Source organism: Penicillium riverlandense, assembly GCF_028828495.1.
Source record: "Penicillium riverlandense strain IBT 135883 chromosome Unknown utg000002l_segment0_segment0, whole genome shotgun sequence".
Taxonomy (NCBI): domain Eukaryota; kingdom Fungi; phylum Ascomycota; class Eurotiomycetes; order Eurotiales; family Aspergillaceae; genus Penicillium; species Penicillium riverlandense.
In genome coordinates, this window is record NW_026643195.1 from 499583 (window position 1) to 518383 (window position 18801).

Here is an 18801-nt window from a genome sequence, read left to right on the forward strand (position 1 = left end):
GCTGGTTTGGCTGCATTGCATACAATACAATTAATCGAATGCTATTTCCTCACTCACTTCCTTACTTCCCTTTCCATTCCTTTCCTTTACAATTTCTACAGAATTTAGGTATTATTCGCCTCTCCTGCTGTGGTACTGTATACACAGTACATAATGTTGAGTTGAGTTGGTGGTTAGCCAAGTTTAAAGCGGCCCCTTTCCGCGCTGACATATCCGGCCCTGTCGGAAAGAACCATCGGCTTCTACCATCCAGCGCTTCCGACTCGGCATTACGGATTTGGAACTGGAATTGTCAGCCAGGCATTTAGTTTCTCGTTGCTTTTTTCTCGCTGACGAGTCTCTGAATAATCGATCGGTTGAAATAAGGCGCACGCCTTTCTCAACCTGTCTCGCCTGGCTTTGAACCATACATATACCAGCACATCCTGTCCCGTGGACTTGTCACTGTGATATATGTCTTCGGAAGCGAGCCGCCAACAACATCGCGACAACCATCGTTCTTCACCACCTACATCAACACCCACACCAACAAGGACTAAGACCGGAAGACTGGCTCTGCTAGCTATTCTCACTGCGATCCTCGCTGTACTCATCGCCCTGTTCTACAGCGACTCCGACAATCTGTTCTGCCTCCGATCACTTTTTGGACCTTCCTCGTTCATTGCGAGGTCGGTAGGAGGCGGTATTTCTAAACCCAGTTCTACGTCTGCATTTGCGTCCGCGGGGACAGCCGCAGCAGCAACAATAGCCACTACAGCAGGAGCAGCAGCTAGCACACCAAAAGGCCCCGTACATTCACAGCAAAGCGAGGGTTCAAGCTCCAAGATGAATAATAAGAAGACGCCGGTTTACTTCCTCAGTCATGGCGGGGTGAGTGGACGCTTCTTTCATTACCTTCAATCATTTCGACTCCCTACTACATATATCCTTCCTACCCAACCCTGAATCTGAATGTACCATTCTAACCATACCAGCCAAGCATAATGTACGACACCGAACACCCCGCCTACTTCAAACTCGCCGAGATCGGCCGCGAGATCACGCACAAGGTTAAACCGCGCGCCGTGGTGGTTTTCTCGGCGCATTGGCAGGGCGGACGGGATACGATCTATGTGAACACGGCCGAGATGACGGATTTGATCTATGAGTGAGATTTCTCTTGTTGAAAGAAGAGTAGAGTTGGTTGCTGACTTACTTTTTCAACTGTAGCTTCTATGGCTTCCCGGACCACTACTATAAAGAAAAATATCCCAATGTCGGTAGCAAGGAAGTGTCGCAGAAGGTGCTGGATTCGTTGGCACAGGCGGGCATTAAGGCAAAGGGGGTGAAGAGGGGTCTTGATCATGGTGTTTGGGCTAGTTTCAAGTGTGGTACGTCTTCCTTTACTCTTCAGAACTAGTTTGTCTGTTCTCGGCGGTCACTGATGATGGCTGCAGCATTCGAACCAGACTCCAACCCCCTCACTGTCCCAGTCGTCCAAGTCTCCCTGTTTGACACCGAAGACCCATCCCAGCACTACCGACTCGGCCAAGCAATCAGCCACCTCCGCGACGAAAACATCCTAGTCATCGTGTCGGGGATGGCAGTGCACAATCTGCGCGATATGCGATTTACATTCGGCAACCCGCGCCCGCTGCCGTACGCGGTCAGTTTCGACGATGCGCTCAACGAAGCTGTCACTACGTCCCCCGCGGAGAGGGAGAAAGCTATGGCGGCGTTGCTGAAGCGTCCGGATGCGAGACAGGCGCATCCGTCTTTTGAGCATCTCCTTCCTATTCATGTTGGGGCTGGTGCTGCGGGCATGGATTTGGGGAAGAGGCTTTGGACGTTCCCGGAGGGGAGTATGAGTTGGGCGCAGTTTCGGTTTGGGGAGGTGGGGGGTGCTAGTGGTGCTGATAGTTCGTTGTGATTGAGATATGCAGGGTTGTTGGTTTGTCTGGAGATAGATAGGTGCCAGAAATAGAAGGGACAATGTGTGTGTGTATAAGAATCAAGTTTGATTTCATCTATAGGTACAGATGGAGATGTGTAGGGTAGGTATGGCACCAGGCTCGTGGAATTGGGTGTAGGACGGAACATCCTTGCATTATGAGGACGCTTTCACCAGATTCGTGATCCGTTCTTCGATCTGCTGGGCCGTCAGGCCTGGTAGGCAAATAGTTAGCAATTAAGTTGCCCAGTTGATTCGACTGTAGCTCACCCGACAATGCCTCCTGCTTCTCCTTTCCGAACTCTGCATTTCCATCGATTGTTAGCCCGTGTTCCTTCTTCAATCGGTTCTGACAGTCCGTCGTCAATGGGTCCTTATCCATACCGTATCGTGCAAAGACCCGCGGCTCAGTATCCAACGCCTCACGCATCATAATGGGAGTGTGCGGGTTGTGCTTCTTCATGGTGGGATAGGCGCGGTTGAGGAAGCTCCTGGACCATTGAACAGACACCGTTAGTGGATTGCCGACTGTGTGCAGTGTCCTAGACTTACCGTGTGGCTGCGCTCTGCTCGGAGGTGTGGCAGAAGAGGAACCGGAGCTCCTTGAGGCCCTTGGTGAAGACGTACTTGCCGGACATGGCGGGCAATGAGGGTGGATGTGGCTGTCGAACGAGATGTTGGTCCGGGAGAGAAGGAAGTCGGGAGAGTGCGCTAGGCCCGATTAGGGGATGGTTATGTCAGCAGGGCAAATGCCTCGATCGCAGGAGAGAAAGGTAAGAAAAACAGAAGAGTCTGACGGAGAGTAGAACTGGTTCCTATATCCTCTTCCCTATTGATTCAGAATTCTAGTTGTGTCTGTGGAGTGGCAGCCTCTCCTTATCCGACGGAAAACTCCCTTGGCTGCCTTAGTAACCAACCCGATATCGCCGACTCACCTCTTCCTTTCTCCCCAAACCCAAACGCCAGCGCTGCGGTCGCACCACATCCCCCTTATACCGTCACCATGTCGTCTCGAGTGGGATTCCGCTTCCTCAACAACGCTCGCTTTACCTTTCGCAATGCCTCCGGGCCATTCCGCCGGCCGGGCGGCACGGGCTTCCGCTTCCAGAGCTCTGACGCCGCGGCAGAGCAGCAGAGCACTTTCCAGCGCATGTGGAATAGCCCTGTGGGTGTGAAGACGGTGCATTTCTGGTATGCACTTTCTAGAACGTGGCAATACAATTCATACTAATGGGAATGCTATCTGAATAGGGCCCCTGTTATGAAGGTATGACTCGTCTCGACTCGATTTGATTTGATTTTATCCTCGATCCACTCCCTGTTCCGCGCGATATCCCCCAGATATATACCGGACTACTATGCCATGTGTTCAACGTGCTTGGAAAAAAGCCATTGCTGATGCATTGCTCTCTACAGTGGGCGCTGGTCATCGCCGGTATCTCCGACTTCAGCCGTCCCGCCGAGAAGCTCTCCCTGACCCAGAACGCCGCTCTCATGGCCACGGGAGCCATCTGGACCCGGTGGTGCCTTATCATCAAGCCCCGTAACGTCCTGTGCGCTCTCCCCCCTTGGTACTGTTCCAGATCAATGCTGACCAAACATCGCTCTAGGTTGGCCGCTGTCAACTTCTTCCTCGGATGCGTGGGTGTCGTGCAAGTGGGCCGCATCTATATGTGGGAGCGTAGCCAGAAGGGCTCTGATGCCGGTGCTATCAAGGAGATCGCGCACGAAGCTGAGGCTTCGGCTAAGCAGGTTGTTGAGAAGACGGAAGCTGCTGTGAAGAAGTCATAAACGGGGCGAAAGGTTGACTATGGGTGGAAGAGATGGCAAATGCTGAGATTTTGGTATCTATAGATAGAAGCCTTGAGCTGTGCGGTCAATGTAAAAAAAGGGCTGCGTTTTGAGCTAGTTCCTTTTGTGATCGACCTCGGTCTTTTTGTTCAATGGACGCCCGCTGTACATATCAAGCTTGTCCAGTGATCTATTTACTAGATCCAAAGAACGGAGAAGGAAGCACCAATAATCTACTTGCAACAGTATACTCACGGTCGTCTCCCGCTCCTAGCTAGCTGATGAATCGGCCGAAGTCCTTTACCCGGATTTTTCCTCCCAATCGGGGGATTCGCCAACCAAATCTTCCTCCTATCGGACACGCTCTGGCGCGCCCACTCCTCTGCACGCTGTCTACAACACGCGCAAAACAATCCCAATCCCACGTTATCCCTCGGCCTCCTCCACAGTTGTTCCGCCGGCACGCTCTCCCCGGATTAATGTGCAGGGGTAACGCGATTTACCCCACCGATGGAGAGCATGCGCCGCAATCTAGCGCGGCATGAACAATGCGACAATGTTTAATTGTAGCTAACTATATAATGGGCCGTCCGGGCCAAGTTTTGTAGTGTTTGGTTTGGGTAGTGTGCAGACATACACATTCGGAAAAGTAACCATTGACTCTTGCTATCGGTCACCATGAAATTCGCCAACGCAGTTGCGCAGGCTGCGGTCCTTGCTCTGGGGCTTGGTCTTGCAGTGGAGGGTAGTCCTCACTCGAATCCACACTCTAAGCCTGAACCTAAGTCGCGAGTTGATCCTTACTCGCGAACCGATGCGTGCAAGCCGCATCACCCCTTCCGGCCTCTGCCTCCCAGCCACCCCAGAAAGAGGACTTGCCATGTACCCTGCCACGGCGATGGGCGCGACGATGCTGAAAATGTCCTGGCTGCATTGAAGGAGTGCAACAATGGCGGCAAAGTCGTATTCGATGCCGATAAGGAGTATACCATTGGCACAGCTCTCGACATGACCTTCCTGAAGCATATCGATCTGGGTACGTACTTGAAAAGAATCAATTGACGATCTTGCTGACTTATTTCAAAAGAAATCCTGGGTACGGTGACGTTCACTAACGACACAGACTATTGGCAAGCACACTCCTTCAAACACGTCTACCAGAATGCCACGACATTCTTCAATTTGGGAGGCGAAGATGTCAATATCTATGGCGACGGTGAGCTAAATGGCAACGGCCAGGTATGGTATGATCTCTACGCTGAGAACAACCTGATCCTGCGCCCGATTCTCTTCGGTGTTATTGGATTACATGGTGGTACCATTGGGCCGCTCAAGCTCCGGTACTCGCCGCAGTGGTATCACTTTGTTGCCAATTCGTCGGATGTCTTGTTCCAGGGTATCGATATTAGTGGCTTTAGCACGAGCAAGAATGTAGCTAAGAATACTGATGGATGGTGAGTACGACATTCGGGTCCTGAGGTTGATACTGATCTCTGATATAGGGATATCTATCGCTCGACCAATGTTGTCATTCAGGATTCTGTTATCAACAACGGCGACGGCAAGTAGTCGGTATTACCTTCATATTGTCCGGTTGCTGATACTGTGGCAGATTGCGTCTCCTTCAAGCCCAATACCACCGAAGTCCTGGTCCAAAACCTCCACTGCAATGGCTCCCATGGCATCTCCGTTGGTTCACTAGGCCAGTACAAGGGAGAGGTTGACATTGTGAAGAATGTACTTGTATACAACATCTCCATGTTCAACGCCTCGGTAGGTGCTATTCATATCTCCGAGCGATAAACCCCTAACCTAGCGTTCAGGACGGCGCACGTATCAAAGTATGGCCCGGTGTGTCTTCTGCAATGTCCGCAGACCTGCAGGGCGGCGGCGGTTTGGGAAGCGTGCAGAACATCACCTACGACACGATGACCATCGAAAACGTTGACTGGGCTATCGAAGTGACTCAGTGCTATGGACAGAGTAATATGACTCTGTGCAATGAGTATCCGGTATGTTTACACGGCCGTGTCATTATCAGTTAGCTAATCTGATTCGACAAATACAGAGCAATCTCACCATCTCCGATGTCCACTTCACAAACTTCAAGGGGGTGACGTCTGGCGCACGCAGCCCAGATGTTGGAACTATTGTCTGCTCCAGCCCTGATGTGAGTGCTGGCTTTATATAGAACTGATGATTGTATTCTAATTGTCTCCAGGTGTGCTCGGATATTTACGCCAGCGATATTCACGTCACTAGTCCAACAGGGACCGACGAGTTCGTCTGTACAAATGTAGGTTGATACCAAGACAAGAAGAGGATTGGAAGCTGACATTATTGTGAAACAAATAGGTTGATGATAGTTTGCTGGAGGTTAACTGTGTGGCTTCGAGCTGAAAAGGTAGGGCGCTTACGAAATGCCAGTCAAGGGAGGATGAATTCTTAGCATTGGCCTACAATATCAAGTGCACGTGTTCTTGATTTTCTTGTCAATAATGAAAAAACATGAATTCTCCGCTAAATATTCCTTGTCCCATACCATATTCCTTATAAGTATACTGCCTGCCATGAGCTACAGTCGATCCGCAATTCCATGGCGCTGAACCCAGCTTCGAGCTCGTTTGCCGAAGATATACCTGGATAATACAAAAGAGCACCAGTTAGCATTCTGGTTCTATTTCTGGGCGTGGCGAATACTCACATAGGTATTGTCAGAAGAGTGACAGCCATCGTGATACCCCCGATAGTAAAGAAACAATCTCGAACCCCTTGGTTCGCAATCCAGTCGTTGATATAAAACGATAACCCAAACGCAAAAAGATTCTTGATGAAGTTCATTGTCGCAAAGGCCTCGCCTGCTTTCTCGCGATGACAGTCCACAATGTACGTGACGACGCCGGTGGTGCCCAGCTGAACACCAAAATTGATCAACCCCAGACAGACAATCACTGGTATGGGCCACGGCTCCTGTACATAGGCTGACTGTCCCCATGCAAAGAATCCAGTTGCTGTGAAGAGGAGATAGGTGATCATAATGGGGAGGCGGAATTCAGGTTCTGTGAAGATGATGAGGAAAGGAGATTTTTGGGACCAAGAGAGGGATACCGTACCGAATATGCCACCGTTCATTTTGGACATCTGTTTTACTAGCCCGTCAATTAGAGGACCAGCAACCATAGTGCCAAGGACAGATGCTACGAAGGACGAGAGGTTCGTCGCTCCGACAGCGCCCACTGAGAAACTGTAGGGCGGCGCAGAGAAAATCTGAGATAGGGTGAGAGAGATTCCCACCAGCCATGAAATACAGGTTGTGAAGAGCAAAACTGCCCAGAGCACATTGGGCGAGGCAAGTAGATAGAATGGCCGAATAAGGGTATTCCAAAATGAGACTGTGTTGACGTAGCCACTATACGGAAGAAGCTCCTTGGTCCATGAGCTTGGCTGTTCTCCAGTGGTTTGTAGGTGCTCGGGATGTAATTTTGCCGTGTCTTCCACAACAACCTAGTCATTGTCAGTTGAAGTATATCAGAGCCATTGCTGTCTCTACCAACCTTCTCGTTACCCGTGTCAATGTTTAATGCCTCCCTAGCATAGGCCGACTCGGGCATCCAGAAGAAAATCATGATAAGTGCCAGCGCAAATGCACCGCCCATCGCGTACATTGCAATGTGGTAAGATCCGTATTGAATGATTGCCGCAGCTAGTAGTGAATCAGAGTCAGTGTCCCTTCTAATTGTAATTTTCCCCGACTCACCAATTGGAACTGCAAGGTTGATCCCTCCCAAGACCCCCAAGTTAAACACCGCGGTGCGAAATCCTCTTTCATGAACAAACCTAGACGACATGTCAGCTATAGAAGAAAAGAAAGCTCGCTATACTGACCATATGTCTGCAATCGAAGCCGGAACCAACGCTTCGAACGGTGCCATGCATAAGCCACAAAGCACCCTCGCTGCAACAAGAGACGGAAAGCTTTTTGCTGCTGCTGCCCAGAAACACGAAACCATGAGCCCCACCGTGGTGGACAAGTAGATGGGGCGTTTGCCATATTTCACAGCCAGCGAATTGAATATCAGACTGCCAACAGCAATCGCAGCAATTGTCCCACCTTGAACCCCAGAGACGAATGTGCTTAGTGACACGTTGAATTCTTTAGCTAGTGGAACAAACGCTCCTCCGAGAAGTGGACCGACAGCTAGCAAGAACCACCTAGTTTTAGATTCACAGAATAATGCGCATGGAAATATTTCTTACCTCCAACACATCCGCATCCCCAGCCAAAGGTTACGGTAAACAACTCCTTCTTTCTTCGCGGCCAATTGTATGGATCGTTCGGCGAGTCAGATGGCTGGGGAACAAGTACAAAATTTCCGGTTGGGTCATGTTTGAGGAGACTAGGGTCAACTCCTGAGTAGGTGTTGGTGTCTTGAAGATGGTTTAACGGGGCCGTGCCTGGGACGTGCTCCAGCTTGGTATCGTCTAGGATTCCAAGTGGCATTTCGATGGTTGTATTTGCGATGGGTTATGAAAAGATGTTCAAAAATATAGAGGAAAGATGGAGAAAAACTAGGTATCACATTCTAATCCTTGGGCGCAATCTGGCTAGATTGTTTCCTGTAGTACAAAGTCTGGCAGGAGCACCCCGAACAAGAGGGATAGCGTGAGAGGGTTTAACTTGGCGGATCGAGGGCCTCCTGCGTCTTTAAGGCACGGTTGAAGGCGGTCTCCTCTGTTAAGCTCTGTTTTGCACGCTTGGGGAATTATCCGGGGTTGGGATTCGTTAACAGAACATGGGGTAGGTCTATCAGTTCCTCTTAGGGTAAAGATTTGTCGGTGTGGTATACTACAGTACTAAGAATGGCCCATGTGGGGTCTTATTTCTATGAAGGATACATACTCTCGGATTGATGCCGATACTGCATAACAAAGGAGCAAGAGGGGAAATGCTTAAAATACTGAGATTATTATCGTTGACTAGGGTAACAAGCTCCACGGGGAGAAAACAGGCCGAGCATCCTTGACACTGAAGATCAGATGGCGTACCTCGGCAAGTAGATTGGAGAGAAAAGCCGAGCCATGCTATCTGATGAAGTCATGTAAGGGACTTATTTCCGCCTTGTAGATCAGGAGACAAGGATAAACCTTGCTAATTCCGCACGTCGGCTTGACCATGCGGGGGCGAAGAGTAAGTGTCGTTGTTCAGTAAATATGCCGACAAGACCCGGCCGAGACAGCGTAAAGTTAAAATAAAATAGTAAACCGAACAAACTAGAATGTGGCTTTAGTTCTCTTGGTAAAAGTCACGTAGTGGAAATGTTATGGGGTAATAGTATTGGCATCTATGGATCCACCACTCCGCAGAAACCGGAAATCCCCCAGCTCCACGAAACAACAATGTGGGGAAGCGAACGAGGTGGAGAGTCCATACATACCGGATATTACAGATACGACATATAGGCTTTGTGGCGCTTACTAGGATAATTTATTTCCGTGAAACGGAAAGAAACTGCCTCGGACTAAACTTTTGTTCTAGTCCATCCATCACCACTTCAAGATAAACAGTATGACGCCTGCGAGAAGTATCATCGTCACTGGTAAGAAGCGAACAGCTACATATTACTTTCAAATAATATTCAGAATTAACCCACATCTAGGGGGGGCATCTGGCATTGGGCTGGGCATCACCCGACACCTCATCGAAGAACCCAACACGCACATCACCATCCTCGACATCAATCCAACGACAGGTTCCCAGACGCTGAAAGACCTGCACGTGAAATTCCCATCCGCTAGTATTACATTTGAGGAATGCGATGTCTCTTCCTGGGACAGCCAAGCTGCCGCATTCGAGAAGATACATGCTCAGCAAGGCCGGATCGACATTGTCTTCGCGAATGCCGGAATAACAGAGAAGGGCAGTCTGTTACCATCAAAGAACCCGGATGGTGCGAGGAAAGGACCCGTCAAGCCAAATCTGGCGACGTTGAATGTTAACCTGGTAGGACTTATCTACTGTGAGTGTATCGCCCTCGGCGTAATATGGATCATCTAACACTGATCCATTGATATTGGGTAGCCGTCCAACTTGGCATTCACTATATTTCTAAAAACACCGCATCGGAGGGCAATTCTAAAGGACTCATTGTTTGCACCGCCTCTAATGCGGGTCTATATCCCTTCGCGATTGCACCGATGTACGCCGCCACCAAGCACGGGGTCATAGGTCTCGTACGGTCCCTGGCTCGCTCGTTGGAAATCGAGCAGATTCGGATTAATGCATTAGCACCTGCTGTTATTGGTACGTGAAGAGAACCCTGGGCTCATAGAGATCGTCAATTAACGTTCAAATAGAAACGAATATTGCACCTAGTGCAGAGCTGTTCAAGTCCATGGTTCTCACGCCAATGTCGACTGCGCAGAAGGCTGTGGCTCGATTCATAGAAGATCCCTCTCTGACGGGCAAAGTTGCAGAGTTGCATGGTGAACATGTCACACTCGCGGATCCTCCGCCATATGTAGATGAGGATACGGGGAAGAATATTGAGACGTTTTGGAACTTGGGGTATGCATAGGGACAATAGTCCAAGATAGTGTCTGGTCTGACATGTACTGGGTCTTAAGAATGTTCGTGTGTCAAGAGCAGGTGAACGTTGAGTAAGCTGCTGTACCTAGCAGTGTGATATGTTCATCTATGTTCGAGTAACATCAATAGCCAAATAACAAGAGCCCACCCAGGGATATAAACCATGAAAGATAAACACCAAACCAAGCCAGCCGAGGCTTCCCATTAATACAAATTCAACGCCAGTATATATCTTGACACAACCATTCCGTTCATGGTGTAACAAGGAGCCTTCTATTCCTTCTCATCGCGCAGTAGCACCTTCAACTTCTGCAGTTTATCTTCACAATTGACCTCCATGTTCATGACCACATCAACTGCATCTTTCTTGGTGATCAGCAGCTGTGAAACAAGCCAGAAATTGTATCCATTCTTATAGAACCCCATTGAAGCCCATTCTTCGCCTGAGAGTTGGTTGCGTAATGCCTCCCAGTGATTGTGCCACTGGGATAATGCTGTCCGAATGGCTTTGAGGACCGAATCGTCTGGTATGGAGCTGATCTGATTTGTACCCAAGGCTCCATATTTTCCATTTTGTTCGGGTTTGCGGCGACGAATACGTGGCCCTAACAAGGTCATGTGGGTATTGATGAATGCGTATAGAACTATACCGGTGGTTAGTGGTTATAAATATAAATTTGGAGGATTAGCACATACTGTGAATCAAGAACCACATGTCCAGCACAGTGAGGTCCATCCGGCTGATTCCAGGTGAATGTGGTGGAGAGTCGCGTCGGGTTTCGTCTTCAAACAGGTTTTGAAAAGCCTCAGAAATTGTAAGGTCGCGTGTATACCGGAAATTAGGCTCTCTGAATGGGTGTTCAGAACGAAATAGCGAGTCGTAACATGGTAGGTCGCATTCCATCTCCGTATGAGTGAAGCGACAGGGATAATTCTGGTAGAAGAAGAAGGCGCAATCCAGTGAAATCACAATATTGATACAGCTGGAGGCGGTTAGCTTGGAACTGCCTTCAATGTTGCTACCTATACATACCGAATGCGACACTCTGTCTGGATCCACAGGCTTTCCAAGACTCGATCGCGGGGAGTATGGCGACACTGCAAAAGCTGTAGACGCCGAGTAACCTGACACCGAATGTGTTAATTGATAGCATACCCAGAGAATGCAAAAGACACACCTTAACAACTTCACTGAACCGGTTCTCCATCGCCCGACTGCGGGAAACCTTACTGCCCGCCCAGTACTGGACTATGGTAATAAGAAATCCAGCTTGGAAATTCTGGAACTTGACCCAGTCGTGCGACTCATTTTCGAAACATCGGTTGCCAGCGAAAACAGTTACAATGTCGTTTTCCGAAGAGTAAACATCACAGGAGAAAATAAAGAGTTCTGCAAAGTCCAGCACCCTTTTGGCAACATAGGCCTCTCTCTGGTCGGTAGCGTACATGGCTCCCATAAAAACGACCGAAGCCAGCAGTGGCAAGGTGGCCGTCTCCGGGTCAAATGATGGACCATGTATCATCTTGCAACTCGGATGCCAGTATTTAAAATACAGTGCCACGAATTTCCGAATGCGAGCAGTGGTGAGCAAGAAGTTGAGGCTTGTGGAAATTTCTTCTTGGGCTTTGGTATCCAGCGGGAGCGTCCATGCTCGTGCTAGTATCGACTGGATAAGCGCCGTTGCAAAGGGTCGTTCCGGCTCGAACATGGCATTTTCTGCGGATAGTGCCAGGCTAGGATCTTGTCCCATAGCCTGGTAGACCACTCCGGAATACGGGTCTCCTTGCATTTTATGAGCATCTCCAAAGGGCCCATTGAAAAAGTCCAGAAATGTATCCTGGTAGAAATGAAGTGTCGTAGGGTCCGAATCCAGCATAGCTGGGGTATAGTCTGATCGGCCGCTCTCCATGTTATACGGGAACATGCTGTTCTCACTCTCCTCTAATTCATTTTGGTTGCTGTCGAATAATGCACCCCGTGGCCGGTCACTCCGAGGGGGCAGTCGGAAGCCTTCGGTGAAACTGTCGTAGCCGGCATTGAGTAGGAATTTAATCGATCCACGGTCTGATGGCTGTCCCGGTAACTCGGATTTCACGGAGGGTTCGCCTAGATGAAGGTCAGTACGGCATCCACCGAAGCCAACATCATAACCAGCTCCATACTATAGTCCAGCTCTGGCTGTTTCGACGGCTCCGGCTGCTCGTTGTTGCACTCGAGGTTTCTCTTTTGACACGATCCGCAAGGGCTCTGGCCGTCGCAACGTAGTTTCATAGACATACACTTTAGCGAACACATATAGTTAGTATCCTTTTTTTTTGTCTTGTGTCTATAAGAAGAAGCTCACCGATTGGCACGCATGACGCCGTCTACCCCTTTGGCCCGTTTCGGGAATCTTCCGATCTCCGCGCTTGGCGCAATCGGTGTAGTGGTCGCGGAGATTATCGCTATAGGCAAGGATGTTATTAGAAACGAGGACAGTCCAGGTTACTGGACCACTTACCAGCGCGCAAAGGCTTCATTGCAGAAGACACACGAGTAGGGCTTCTGGCCCGAGTCTGGACCGGGGTTAGCTTTAGCAGCGACCAGGAGAACAAGGCGGGGCACTGACGGCGCAGATGGTGTCGTTTGAGGTGGTCGATGCGCGTGAATCCTCGTTGGCAAACAGTACAACGAAAGTGCTTCTCGGCGGGCTTCATGTTCTGGCGCGCCCATCGGGGAGCATGCGATCCGGGGAAGCGATAAGTGAAGAAGCGGAAGAAGACCGGGGAGGGAGGGAAAAAGTGCTCGGTATGCGTATTTCACAGTTTGACGACTACCCGCCACCAACCGAGTAGTGTAATACGGTACGGTAGTGTATTCCGAATCGATGATATCACCAACAATCTTATTATAACAAAAATGAATGAGTTTATCATGTCTATCTAGACAGGGAGTGTAAAGTCCGACGCCGGCGGGGGAAGTCGATTTGATCGTCGTCCAGGTAGTCCACGTTGATGCGGTTGTACTTCTCGTTCTCCGTCCACCCATCGCCCAGCCAGCCTGTAGGGTTGTCGTCGACATACTCATACTCAAAGTCTTCCCAGCGCGGATTGGCAAATGCCTTCATAGCATGCAACGAGGAACCCGGCCAAAGTGCAACGATTCGTCCCTCCTCGGTGCCGCCTTTGTACCAGCTGCGGCACTTGCTGCTGAACACCGTGAGGGAGAAATACTGGTCACAATACTTGGTGAACCGCCTAACAGCGTCGCGGCGCACGGTCATCGAGCGGATGTTGTCGCGCTGCATTTTTTGCATGCATTCCGTGAAGTAGTCAATTGACTTTTCAATAAGAAGGAGGAGGTTGCCTTCGCCCAGACCGGAGTTAGGTCCAAGACAGATGAAGAAATTGGGGAACCCGTCAGTTGTCACAGACAAGTAGTTCTCTGGGGTGTCCTTCCACTTCTCCGCCAGTGACACTCCTCCAGATCCGATAATAGGAAATCGAGGCGTTGATGATGTGTCAAACCCAGTGGCGCAGACGAGCATATCAACAGGTCGGTGTTGTCCGTCGGCTGTGACGATGCCCGTCTCGTCAACCTTGACAATCTCTGATTTGATCAAATCCACCTTGGGATCAGTCAATGCCTCCAGATACCCCGGCCCGGGGGTCAGACGACGACAAGCAGGCGGGAACGAAGGGAGAAGCTCGTCAAAGAGCTCTGGTTTGTTGGCCAAGCGTGCCTTCATATTCTCAGCGAATACCTGTTGCCCTTCGACCTGCATTTCGGAGCCTGTCAAGGTGGCTCCGTGGATTGACTGTAGTTGCAACTCGACCTCTGCTTATCGTCAGACGTAATGCTTGGGCGTAAGAAGTAAATACCGTACCTTTACGGAATTTCTGGTACACTTGATGGTCTTTCTTGAAGCTCTCGAGCTCCTCGGGAGTAAATGAAACTATCAAAATCAGGTTAGAATATCCATCTTGTAGATTATTGACGATCCCTCACTATTATCTAGTTTCTTGCCACGCCGATCGATTTGGTCTCGCGCAAAGGATGGCGAAATCCATGTCCGACTGCGAACATAATGGTCGATATGCGTCACGTCGGGCAACACTGCAGGCACGATCTGAATTCCACTCGACCCGTTGCCGATAACAGCAACGCGCTGGCCCTGTTCAATTGTCAATTTGTGCTGAGTGCGCTTGCATCATTGGCTAAACATGCCTTGTAATCGTAGCTTTCGTCCCAGGTGGCGCTGTGCATGAGCTTGCCCTTAAAATCGTGAAGACCGGGTATCTGCGGCCACTTCCAATCGTTCAGCGCCCCGGTTGCCTGAATCAAAATGTCACATTTGTCCGAATTGATCGTCCCACTATCTACATCTTGAACCTATAGCTTGTTAGCAAATAGTTGCATTTTGGTTGGAAGGCGGTGCTCACCTTCAAGCACCATTTGGACAGCCCATCATCCCAGATCGCCTCGGAAACCTTCTGCTTAAGCTTCATATACTTCAAGCACCCGTACTTTAGGGCAACGCGTTTCCAGTACCTGTGGATTTCGGGTGCGCTCGCATAAAACTGTGACCATTCTTTGTTTGGCTCAAAGGTAGCCTGGTAAGTATGGGCCGGGATATCTGTATAATGTCAGAACGCTTCAAACCACGAACCACGCAGGAAATAAATCATACCACAAGCGCAGCCTGGATAGCGGTTCTCAAACCAAGTGCCTCCAACATCCGCATTCTTGTCATAAATGCACAGTTCCAGATTAGGAATTCTCTGCACAAAGCGAATACACGCCATGATTCCCGAGATACCTGCACCGATGATAACTACCCTAAGTGGGCGGCTTTCGTCGATCGATCGCTCCTTCACGATCCACCTATTGTCGAGATTGTCTGCCTTCTCAGCGACCGGCGTGGGTTCGCCATTGAAGGTACGAGAAGTGCGTTTTGTAACGGCTGGAGTCATTTTCAAATATCCGCCAGGATATGGGTTGAAGCAAACGAAATCCTCTAGAGTTTCGAGTGATAGTGAGGGGCATCGGTCGGATATTATTATTTAAGAGGGTATTTCCTGTGTTCCTTCGCGCCTATTATATATCATTGGACTAATTTCTCCTAATTTCTCCTATTTGCGTAAAGCTGGGGTTGCTAATCCACATCTACGATCGTTGGACCAACGAGAAAAGCTGAACCCCGTCCTCCCAAGTAATGAATACGTCTAACTTCCTCATGGGCCGGAAATACCCCTCAATACATAGCCGCCTTCCCCGGGATATCGGGTGATGCTTACGGGACAGCGGAATGACCGAGGTCGTCGCGGAACTAGAGGTATGAGGGGTGGTGGGTCCGGAAAACCCCCGGCAAATAGCCGCACCTGGAAAAAAGCAGACCCGCCACATCTTGGCACTACGGGTCTTTCTGACGCAGTAGTGCAGGGGCAGAATGCCTCGCTACTGTCTAGTCGATCTAGCTTATCCATGACAAGGCCATGAAGATCAGGGCTATGTATCTCCAATTGTGCCCTTATCTTGTCCCTGGCTGGCCGTTGAAAGGCAGCTTCGAGGTATCTCATGTTCAAAAGTAAGTGCTGGGTTATAAACCTGGGTAAGTAATCGCTTGGTTTTTAGCCATTGGTTGAATTGCAAATGCCTTACTGGGCTTGTGAAGATTTGGTAGTTGTGTAAACGTGTCACTGTACTGATTATCTACAATGTGGGTGGTTTCACTATCCCTCAACTGGATAGAATATATTAACGCGTCAGGTCTATATACATGCGTACGAGAGTGGGAGACTTCGGCAATTTTAGTCCAGATTACATATAGCAAATCGGTATGTGCTGATTCAGTTAGCGTAGATAATGTATATATTCAGTAGGGAGGCTCGAGGGAAAGTGGAATGTTAACTGGAGCTGCGAATCCGCACTCGCAAAACCCTTTGCAGCAATGAGAGCAGTTTCTCGGAGTCAGTAGAATTTTTATATGTAATAAGCATAAACTCGAAGCTGATCAATGATTTTGTCATGTAGGTGGTTCTTAATTAAATTTGCATGACTGTTGATTACCCAAATCTCACCAATCCGCAGCCCCACCACGGCCCATTCGGGGCCCATTTACGCCGGAATTCAAGCGCACCCCGCCAAAAGGGACAACTAACATAGCTATTACAACTGCCCACCCCCGATAGCTCTTTCGAGATCTATTATATTTCGGTCGCCTGTGCGCCATCAGCCATGCCTGTGTTCACCGAGTACTCGGCTGCGTCCCGAGAACTGCGCGTACTCCCCTCATTCGCGCCTCCGCTACCGCGTTTGACGCCGCGAATTGCCGCGGGCAATGAAGAAAAATTCGAGGTTGTAATTGTAGGCGCTGGTCCGGCTGGTCTGATGCTAGAGCTTCTTTTGGCACGATATGGCCTAGATGACGATTCGTTGTTATGCGTCGACGCGAAGCCGACGACACTGAAATCGGGACAGGCCGATGGTCTGCAGCCTCGCACCCTGGAGACACTGAAGTCTTTGGGTCTAGCAGATGAGATTCTCTGTGAAGGCTGTCAAATGTGGCAGGTACTGTTCTGCCTTGATTTCTGGGTTTCGCATATTCAACAACCGTTAACCGCTGATCTATCGTATAGGTCGCATTCTGGAACCCTTCGGATGACAAGGACAAAATTATTGAACGCACTTCAATTGTGCCTGATGTTGCTGTTCCGGCCCGCTACCCGCACGAAGTCACCATCCACCAAGGGCGAATCGAGCGAATCCTGGAAACAGATCTTTTGCGCTACTCAAAACGCGGCGTTCAGCGGAATGCGCACCTCCTTGACGTCAAGATTGATGAGGCCGGTGACGCCGAATTCCCAGTGGTGGCTGAAATTGAAACAAATGGACAAAAGCGTACCGTTCGCTCGAAGTACTTGGTGGGTGCCGACGGTGCTCACTCAGTTGTTCGTCGATGCATGGGACTGAACTTAGAGGGAGAATCGAGTGACCATATTTGGGGTGTTGTCGACTTGGTTGTTGACACAGACTTTCCCGATATCCGTCGCCGATGCGCCATTCACTCGCCTTCCGGCTCTGTGATGATCATCCCTCGTGAACGTATTGCTACCGGGGAATATCTCACGCGGCTTTACGTTCAAGTTCCCGGAGATGTCAAGCCAGACAGTGACCAACAGCCCATCGATGGCACGGGAGCGGCACGTGTGTCAGATGCAAGGGCTCGTCGTGGCCAAGTCACTGAGAAGACCATCTTTGAAAATGCTGCCGCTGCATTCAAACCATACTACATCCGCCCCAAGAAGGATGGTGCGGTGGATTGGTGGGCAGCTTATCAGATTGGCCAACGAGTAACGAATAATTTCTCGGTGAAGGATTCGGCTGGGATTAACCGAGTTTTCATTGCCGGCGACGGTATGTTGCCCATTGTGAAATTCGAACAAATGCATACTGACAAAGCACCTCTCCACAGCTTGCCATACCCATAGTCCCAAGGTATATGAAGAGTACTGCCAACAGGCCCGGTAATCGCTAACTGTGTGTCTAGGCAGGTCAAGGGATGAACGTTTCTATGATGGACTCTTACAATCTGGCTTGGAAACTGATCTATGCCATCAATGGTCTGACACCGCATAGTGAAGGGCAACCTGATGACATTCTCGACACATATCACATTGAAAGACACACCATAGCTCAAGAGCTGATTGAGTTCGACCGTGCATTTTCATCCATGTTCTCGGGCAAAATTGGTGCCCCCGAAGACGGTGCTGGTGGTCTAACCCATGAAGAATTTCTCAAGGTATTCAGCAGAGGCAATGGATTTACGAGCGGCTGTGGCATTGAGTACCCGGAAAATATGACTGTGAACCGCGGGCTGAAAGAGAATAACAATCCGATCCATGGCACCGATTATCTGTCTGGTGTTCTGCGACCAGGACGGAGACTGCTCAACGTGCGCGTCATTCGACATGCGGACGGCTACCGACGCGATCTTCAGGATGGTGAGTTATACAGGTTCTCTTACCAATGCAAGGCTAATCTCCGGTCTAGACTTTCCTTCTACCGGCCGTTTCCGCATTCTTTGCCTCGCGTCTTCTGACCTGCTCAACCCCCAGGGTATCTCTGCGCAGACATTGAAACAGCTATCACAGTTGATCGGTCGCTTTCCGCAATCGTTGGTTGAGCAGGTGGCCATTCACCCCCGTTTACCAAAAGACTTCATGTGGAACGACGTCCCATCAGAGCTGAAGTTGCGCTCTGAAATGAATTTTTACAACGGTTACGAGATGGACGATGTTTATAAAATCTATGGCGTGAACACGGAGAAAGGGGCCTTGGCAGTCATTCGGCCTGATGGATATGTTGGAGTAGTTGCTGAATTGGCTGATGTGGGACGAGTTGCAACCTTCCTGGAAAACTGTATTCGGACGATCTAAGGAGATTATATTCGATATATCTTTCAGAGCATGCACATAGACTTTCAACCAAATAGCACCATGAAATGAGGATTAC

General features: G+C 49.7%; 9 protein-coding genes across 9 annotated transcripts; 5 read left to right on the forward strand and 4 right to left on the reverse strand.

Moving 5' to 3' along the window:
• Positions 1-453: 453 nt before the first annotated feature.
• Positions 454-1909, forward strand: N7474_002490 (DODA-type extradiol aromatic ring-opening family dioxygenase; the record flags this gene model as incomplete). The annotated part of the gene is made up of 4 exons (XM_057193905.1): positions 454-870; positions 975-1147; positions 1210-1370; positions 1437-1909. The coding sequence occupies 4 exons, from the start codon at positions 454-456 to the stop codon at positions 1907-1909; spliced, it is 1224 nt and encodes a 407-aa protein (XP_057055260.1).
• A 177-nt stretch (positions 1910-2086) lies between these two features.
• Positions 2087-2568, reverse strand: N7474_002491 (L51/S25/CI-B8 domain-containing protein; the record flags this gene model as incomplete). The annotated part of the gene is made up of 3 exons (XM_057193906.1): positions 2087-2145; positions 2201-2421; positions 2483-2568. 3 exons carry the CDS (start codon positions 2566-2568, stop codon positions 2087-2089), a joined length of 366 nt encoding a protein of 121 aa, XP_057055261.1.
• A 365-nt stretch (positions 2569-2933) lies between these two features.
• Positions 2934-3721, forward strand: N7474_002492 (mitochondrial pyruvate carrier family protein; the record flags this gene model as incomplete). The annotated part of the gene is made up of 4 exons (XM_057193907.1): positions 2934-3121; positions 3182-3197; positions 3347-3483; positions 3541-3721. 4 exons carry the CDS (start codon positions 2934-2936, stop codon positions 3719-3721), a joined length of 522 nt encoding a protein of 173 aa, XP_057055262.1.
• Positions 3722-4399: 678 nt separating this feature from the next.
• Positions 4400-6121, forward strand: N7474_002493 (putative extracellular exo-polygalacturonase; the record flags this gene model as incomplete). The annotated part of the gene is made up of 8 exons (XM_057193908.1): positions 4400-4757; positions 4809-5175; positions 5258-5289; positions 5334-5494; positions 5545-5733; positions 5790-5891; positions 5943-6017; positions 6077-6121. The coding sequence occupies 8 exons, from the start codon at positions 4400-4402 to the stop codon at positions 6119-6121; spliced, it is 1329 nt and encodes a 442-aa protein (XP_057055263.1).
• A 175-nt stretch (positions 6122-6296) lies between these two features.
• On the reverse strand, positions 6297-8222 carry N7474_002494 (cycloheximide resistance protein; the record flags this gene model as incomplete). The annotated part of the gene is made up of 6 exons (XM_057193909.1): positions 6297-6360; positions 6426-7225; positions 7276-7424; positions 7479-7558; positions 7607-7919; positions 7979-8222. The coding sequence occupies 6 exons, from the start codon at positions 8220-8222 to the stop codon at positions 6297-6299; spliced, it is 1650 nt and encodes a 549-aa protein (XP_057055264.1).
• A 1065-nt stretch (positions 8223-9287) lies between these two features.
• Positions 9288-10296, forward strand: N7474_002495 (putative short chain dehydrogenase/reductase; the record flags this gene model as incomplete). Its single annotated transcript, XM_057193910.1, has 4 exons — positions 9288-9318; positions 9379-9738; positions 9801-10022; positions 10076-10296. 4 exons carry the CDS (start codon positions 9288-9290, stop codon positions 10294-10296), a joined length of 834 nt encoding a protein of 277 aa, XP_057055265.1.
• A 284-nt stretch (positions 10297-10580) lies between these two features.
• Positions 10581-13004, reverse strand: N7474_002496 (uncharacterized protein; the record flags this gene model as incomplete). The annotated part of the gene is made up of 8 exons (XM_057193911.1): positions 10581-10951; positions 11004-11290; positions 11341-11432; positions 11486-12414; positions 12471-12588; positions 12653-12752; positions 12809-12863; positions 12917-13004. 8 exons carry the CDS (start codon positions 13002-13004, stop codon positions 10581-10583), a joined length of 2040 nt encoding a protein of 679 aa, XP_057055266.1.
• A 221-nt stretch (positions 13005-13225) lies between these two features.
• On the reverse strand, positions 13226-15260 carry N7474_002497 (flavin-containing monooxygenase; the record flags this gene model as incomplete). The annotated part of the gene is made up of 6 exons (XM_057193912.1): positions 13226-14124; positions 14174-14242; positions 14296-14461; positions 14671-14679; positions 14730-14923; positions 14978-15260. 6 exons carry the CDS (start codon positions 15258-15260, stop codon positions 13226-13228), a joined length of 1620 nt encoding a protein of 539 aa, XP_057055267.1.
• Positions 15261-16524: 1264 nt separating this feature from the next.
• On the forward strand, positions 16525-18725 carry N7474_002498 (putative phenol monooxygenase; the record flags this gene model as incomplete). The annotated part of the gene is made up of 5 exons (XM_057193913.1): positions 16525-16857; positions 16926-17703; positions 17762-17784; positions 17837-18290; positions 18340-18725. The coding sequence occupies 5 exons, from the start codon at positions 16525-16527 to the stop codon at positions 18723-18725; spliced, it is 1974 nt and encodes a 657-aa protein (XP_057055268.1).
• Positions 18726-18801: the final 76 nt, after the last annotated feature.